This window comes from Hippocampus guttulatus, chromosome 7 (genome assembly GCF_054856545.1).
Source record: "Hippocampus guttulatus isolate MCC_2025c chromosome 7, RoL_Hgut_1.0, whole genome shotgun sequence".
Taxonomy (NCBI): Eukaryota; Metazoa; Chordata; class Actinopteri; order Syngnathiformes; family Syngnathidae; genus Hippocampus; species Hippocampus guttulatus.
Window position 1 is genome coordinate 3500962 of NC_141267.1, and position 7090 is coordinate 3508051.

The window sequence follows — 7090 nt, forward strand, 5'->3', positions numbered from 1 at the left end:
GCAATTCATTCTTATCCTACCTTCAATCCAAAATCGACATCCTCTACAGTTCACTCACCACCTCACCCGTCCCACATCCCTTCCTACCAGTATCCATCACTCCAACTACTTCACCTCTCTCTGAATTCACACCTGTCTCCATAGAACTCACCAATATCATCTCAACAATGAATTCCTCCACCTGCACACTGGATCCCATCCCATCTTCCTTCGTCAAGCACTGCTTTCCCACCATCTCCCACCTCGTCATGAACATTGTCAACTCCTCCCTCAACTTTGCCTATGTCCCCTCCTCACTCAAACTGGCTGCTGTAACCCCCATCATCAAAAAACCCGGACTCCACCCTGACATCATGAGCAACTTTCAACCCATCTCCAACCTCCCCTTTCTGTCCAAAGTGCCGTCGGATCTCAAATTAAAACCTACCTAGACAACAATCAACTTTTTGAACAATTTCAATCTGGATTCCGCACACAACACAGCACTGAAACAGCCCTCCTTAAAATCACCAATGACCTCCTCCTCGCCTCTGACCTACCCTCGGCCTACTCTCCATCCTCATCCTTCTTGACCTTACAGCTGCCTTCAACATCATCAACCATTCCATCCTACTCTCTCGCCTACAATCCCTAAACATCACCAACAAAGTCCTCACCTGGCTTCACTCATATCTCACAGACAGGAAACAATTCATACACATCAACAACTGCTCTTCCTACACTGCCCCACTGTCCCAAGGTGTCCTCCAGGGTTCTGTGCTTGGTCCTCTTCTCTTCATTCTCTACCTTCTACCCCTCGGCCAAATCATTCGTCATCATGGTCTCCAGTTCCACTGCTACGCTGATGACGTCCAATTGTACATATCCACCAAATGATTTAGCCCAACAACCCACTCCACCCCGTCTAACTGTCTTTCAGATATCAAATCCTGGATGCAAACAAACTTTCTCACTCTTAACTGTACTAAATCTCAACTGCTTATAATCGGTCCTCGGTCCCTCCCCCAAACAACCTCCAACTTTAAACTCACTATTGACAACTTCACCCTGTCCCCATCCTCTCACTGTCGCAACCTCTGTGTCCTTTTTGATAATAACCTCTCTTTCGACCAACACATCACCCAAATCACCAAAACTGCTTTCTTCCACCTCAAAAACATTTCTCGTCTACGCCCTTCACTTTCTTTCAACGTTGCTCAAACCCTCATCCACGCCTTCATCACCTCCCGCCTTGACTACTGCAATAGCATTCTCTACGGTACAACCTCCAAACTCCTCAATAAACTACAGTACATCCAGAATGCCACCGCCCGCCTACTCACCCACACCCGCACTCGTGATCACATCACCCTCGTCCTTAACTCATTTACACCCTTTGACGTATAAATACGTCAATTAGCGGATAGCCGCTCCCTCCCTATGACGTATTAATACGTCAATCACGTGTTTTCATGGGGGAGGGTGCAAGAGAGTCTGATGCAACTTCTCACCACAGGATTAGGCTTGACGGCAATGTTAAATAGCAAAAAAATGGCCATCGGGTGGCAGTGGTGCAAAAATCAACCAGGATCACGCTGCAGAAGGAGTAGAAAGGGCGTACAGTGAAGGAGGGGCGTATGTGGATAGTGGATTGGAACATTAGCAACTAGCAACGATGGAGAAAAGGAAATAACTAACTAAAAATGATTTTTTTCGGTATAAAAGCGTCCTCGAAACAAAACAACAAAGGAGATGGTGTTTGTGTGGAAGAGAAAATGACGCTTCGGTCACTAATCGAAAGCGGCACCCGTCAAACGAACGTCGGCCTGCACAAACATCGTGTGCTACACGCAGCCCGCATAGCTCACGCCAAGTTTCGAGTTCATCTGATGAAGATGAACTTGCTCCACGTCAGCGATCATCGCTTGGCAGAGCATTTTGTGCCTCCCGATGCCCCACATCGCCCACAAATCGTCTCCCCGGCGACTTCCAGCGATGACGGCAAAGAGGCTGCATTGCTTCGCATGGCCGACGCCGGGCACACGTCAGCGATTCGTTGGAATCGTCTCGTAATGACGACGGCGAAAACGATGAATTGGAGAGCGATTTGGATCCCGATATGTCGGACGAATACGTGCCTTCGGACATAACGGAAAGCAGCTGAGAGTCCTCGCCAGAGCCGCTGGAACGAGGAGGTAACTGCTGACTAGCTTGCAAGTTCCCATTCAAAACTTCATCACTTCTTATGCCTCCTCAGTCACTTTTATGTACCGCTACATTCCCCGCTATACTATGAAGTTGCCAGTAACACTAATCATTTATGTACGGTTGATGCATCTCGTAGATGTGGATGAAAATATGCGCCGTAAATGTGCTGACTTGCATGTCGCCATAGGTTTTAAAAAAACAAAACAAAAAAAAAACAGGACACATTTGGTCCGCTCAGCTCTGCTAAAACCACTAGTGTTAAATTCATATTCCATTTCATTTCAAATTGGATGCTGAGCAACGTGGAATGAATGGTGTAAATAGCAGTGTGCCAGCATGTATGTGTGTGTGAGATGTTGAAATGTAAGTGGAAAGCAACAATAAAAAAAAAATAGAAAAATAAAAGTGTGGTAATTGTACATACTTTTATAAATTACAGATTGTCCAACCAGAAGACAAAAGATGACGACTCCTCGCTTTGGTGGTGGAAAGAAAGGTAAATAAAATTATTGTACCACACTCTGCAGCAAGATATATTTGCAACTTTTTATGTTTCTATAACTTATAGGTCGTGCATCTGGACGTGGTGGGATGAATCGATGTGGTGACAAACTGGATGGAAGCCAAAAACCATCTTCTCCACAGCTGCACTTATGTTAATAGTTCAATAGTTTTGTTGTGTGTAAATAAATTATTTTGCTACAAAAACATTATTTGTAATGTTCTTTTGTAGGAGGAACACATTATTGAGGTATTTGAGCTGTCACAAAAGCAAAAAATAGTGTAAAACTTGAAATGATGCTTGAAATGCATGCTTTTACAAAAAGCTCATTTTCTCTGGATTTCTGCAGAAAATCGGCATTTTCCATCAAACTTAGCAGTTTTCTAATGCTGATTGCCAACGAACGGAGAAAGCTAGAAACAAACGTTTTTTTCTGCTGAAAGAAGAGAGTCTCACCTTTCTTTTGACAGGTTGCATGTATATATAGCCATAGAACAGAAAATTCTGTGGGCCTTGCAAATCAGTCGAAATTCAGTAAAATGTGAGGGATTGAGGGGGTTGCTCCAGTGAAAAGGGGTGGTATTCAATGAGTTAAAAACCTCCCGTTCCCCAGCGTATTCAATTTAAACTGCTCCTACTCACCTATAAAGCCCTTCACAATCAGGCCCCCTCCTATCTTTCCGACCATCTTTACCAATACACTCCTTCCCGCAATCTCCGCTCCTCAAACACAAACCTCCTCGTCATCCCCGTGACCAAGCTCAAAACCTGGGGGGACCGAGCCTTCTCTGTCGCCGCCCCCACCCTCTGGAACGCTCTCCCACACATCCGCAACTGTACTGACCTCCAATCCTTCAAATCATCTCTTAAAACTCATCTGTTCCACAATGCTTTTAATACCTTTTAATCTCTTTTACCCATTTTGCTTTTTGTTCATCTAAATGTGCTTTTGTAAATTATGTATGCTTGTTTTAAGTGCACATTTTTATCCTGTTTTAAGCTCTTGTAAAGTGTCTTTGAGTGTGATGAAAAGCGCTTTCAAATAAAATGTATTATTATTATTATTATTGTTATTTTGTCATTTTACGTTAACTGTTCTTTTGATGGCAGCGCGGGTCCCTGAAGCGGCTCCTCTTGTTGTCGTGTTGTCTGTTTGAGAGGGAAGAAATTGCATCTGTGCTGTATGTTGCACATACTGCACATTTGACAATAAAGTTATACTTGACTTGTACTTGACTTGCAACACATGATCAAAACAACGCATGTAGGTTACGCGCGACCAAAAAGGCAAACTGCACGCAGTATTACCGCAGTGACATCCGCGCTGTCACTGCCTGCCCGAGTATAAGGAGGCCTCAAGTGTGTACTCCATGCATGTGCGGCACCACACTACCCATGAGACCAAAACACACAGGGACAACCGGTGTTTGTTTTAGGGGGTTTTTTTTCCAATTACTATTAATGTAGGATAATTTTATTTACCTACTTACTTATTTTGTCATTGTACTTTCAAGTTATATTTCAAGTAGAGTTTTCAAATGTTTAAGGAATTTTCCTTTCATCAAAATTCAAGGATAGAAAGATACAAGGACTCTTATTTGTTGACCCAACACAGATTTCCACATGACATGGCATGAAAATAACATAAGACAACATGAATATGATAAAGAGATAAAGTTAATTGTTATTCAAGGTCTTTAAATGTATGTAAAGATGCAAAGCATCAAAGATGAGGATATTGCACAATGAACATGCAAGCGGTGTGAATTTTAACATTATATTTACAAGGTCATTTTGTGTTCAGGAATAATGTGTTCACCGTGCAGGGATGAATGGACATGAGCCTCTGATGATAGTTTTGAGTCGTTGAGTAAATTATTTTTTTTAAGTCAATGAATAATAGTTTTCCTAATCGTGATTTCAATATCAATCAAAATAATCTAGATTTTTTTTTTCATAATCGTCCAGTCCTACTTTGAATATCAAGCTTCCATGAAGCATGTGTTGATCAGGCAACTCAGAATTTTATTTTAAGCCATCATATGTTTTATCAATCAGAAAGGTTTCCTTAGAAGATGTTAAATAGTTGATAGAGTAAGCATAAACATTTTAATAATTTTAAATCGCCTCGATGTGAAAACATTTAAAATTCAAAAATACAAATTTACCACGATAGATAGATAGATGTTCCTCAAAGACAAGCAGGCTACATAGCAACATCAAAACATTTTCACTGATTTTTACGTGTTATGCATTATGTTATGTATATCTTAAAGGTAAAAATAGTTGAACCTCAAATTAAGATACGAATAATAAAATATACCCTCAATAATAGTGTAAATTGCCTGCAATGACACTCAAGATCCAGCAGATGTCAGTGTTGAGCAAAAAAGTTACAGAACCGATTCAGCACCAATAGTTGGCCCATGGGTCGCAACGCTTGATACCCAAACAATTTCAAGTCATACTCATTTCGATTCGTGGTCACGGGGACATAATTAAAACATGTAAATTCATAACTATTTTGGATACGAATCGTTAATCAGGCATGTGTCTTTTTGACAGTTATCTTACTCCAGAAAAGTGATGTTTAAGTTTGCGCATCACTGCAAATTTCAAACCACAATTACACGTTTTTGTGAAATGAATACCTCTTTGATTGTTCATTCATCTGTTGTCCGTGCCGCTTGTCCGCATAAGGGTCACAGGTGGGCTGGAATCTATCACATCTAACTTGGGATGAGAGGTCTGATTGTGAAATTTCACATTTGAAAACTCCAGTATTATTGCCTTACTTTTTTCCTACCATTTTCATTTAAACTGTGCTGTGTATTTTTTGCTGCACACCACAGACCAACACATGCAGGCATGCAATAAGAGACAGTGTGATGGAGTGCAGAAACAGCGAGGACAGATGTGCTACTACTGATCATTAATTCCTTCCTTGGAGTTTGAAACAGCTCTTGTATTGGATCCAATTTATGTCGTCGCCTGTACTGTTGTCATGATTCGGTTTAGGGACCAACAGGTGGCACTGTAGGGCTCCCCCGGCAGCTGCACACCTGTTGGTCATAGGTAATTAGGGCTTTAAAAGGACTCCCAGCCCGACCACTCAGTGTCGGGTCATTGTTTGCTCTTGGCTTCTGTCATGTTTGTTTCAGTCATATTTACTTCATTGTTATGTTTTAGCTTCAGTCCTGTTTTGGTCATGTTTTTGTTATTGAGAGTTTTTAGTTTCTGCCATGTTCGTTTGTTTGCTGTTCCTTTGCTACTGTCATAATTCGGTTTAGGGACCAGCACACGTGACAACTGTATGCTACATATGTAGCATAAGAGTTGGATGATGGCCAGTATGATGCATTGTGGTGATCACACTGCATTTATTCTCATTTTTGACGGAGCTCCTGAATTCGGTCACACACGAAATAAACACCAAATCATAATGCTGCTCGTCAAGTGTGCTGTATATATGACTATGTAGGGCAAGCAGGTGTAACAACTTGAATTTGAAGCCTGAAAAATGCCATCAAAGTGCCACCACCACTGTCGTGGTTATCCACCTGTGTTAAGTACAACAGCATGCTGTAGTCTGTGGTGACACAGTAAGCTGCATGTGTGAGCAAAGCAAAAACATCCCCCCGACGTATTGTGTGAGTCAATAATCAGGGTAAAGTGTGTGACCAACACTTCGAGAAGCGAAGTGGAACTTCACAAAAGCAGCCAGCAGACTCTCGAGATTAAGTCACAGTTATTTTAAAACGACTCTTGCATGCAGAGTGAAACAAATCAACAATTAAACACAATGATAATAATGTTTCCTTTACCTTTCTGTCTCACAGGCATGTTGCTGTTCCCAAAGGGTGGAGGGAGTCGATGACCGTCTGTGTTATTGTAAATGTCAGCGTCCCTCCCAGCCGGGACTGCCTGCCGCCTCCAAACGGGGACACCAAGCGGACACGCGATTGTTTTGGTGGCGTGGTTTTTCAGCCACGCGACAAAATTGTCAAAAGTGCATAGACAAAACGAATGTCAATCTAAAACACACACACACACAAACACAGGCTCGAAACGAAGTGTTGACGTCAAACGACTAACACGGGGACTTTTGAGCTCGTGCACTTAAACTTCTTCACCTTCGTGTCCGCATCTGTTTTAAATAAATTCCACAACTATACAGTACTTCTCTTTTTTCTCTCAGGTGACTTGACACAGTCAGACCGGTTTCAAGGTGGTGCGGAGAGACATTTTTTAAAACTCTCTCTCTCTCTTTCACACGCACGCACGCACGCACACAAACACGCCTCTCGCCACAGGCTTTCATCATGCAGCTCCAAATGCTGTTTAAGCTGGTTTTAGTTTCATTCGTAATAAGTAGCTTGACAGCATTGTTATGTTAAACAG

The 7090-nt window shown here is 42.1% G+C and overlaps 1 protein-coding gene across 5 annotated transcripts in view; it reads right to left on the reverse strand.

The window, feature by feature from the left end:
* dlg1a (discs large MAGUK scaffold protein 1a) overlaps positions 1-6829 on the reverse strand; it is a 154301-nt gene extending 147472 nt beyond the window's left edge. For 3 of the 5 annotated variants that reach the window (XM_086116304.1, XM_086116303.1, XM_086116302.1), the window contains exon 1: positions 6514-6829. In XM_086116304.1, the coding sequence (XP_085972430.1) occupies positions 6514-6532 (19 nt within the window). In that variant the 5' untranslated portion in view covers positions 6533-6829. The remainder of the gene's footprint in view (positions 1-6513) is intronic. The other 2 variants (XM_086116305.1, XM_086116306.1) reach the window with 2 other exon arrangements.
* Between the last annotated feature and the right edge of the window lie 261 nt (positions 6830-7090).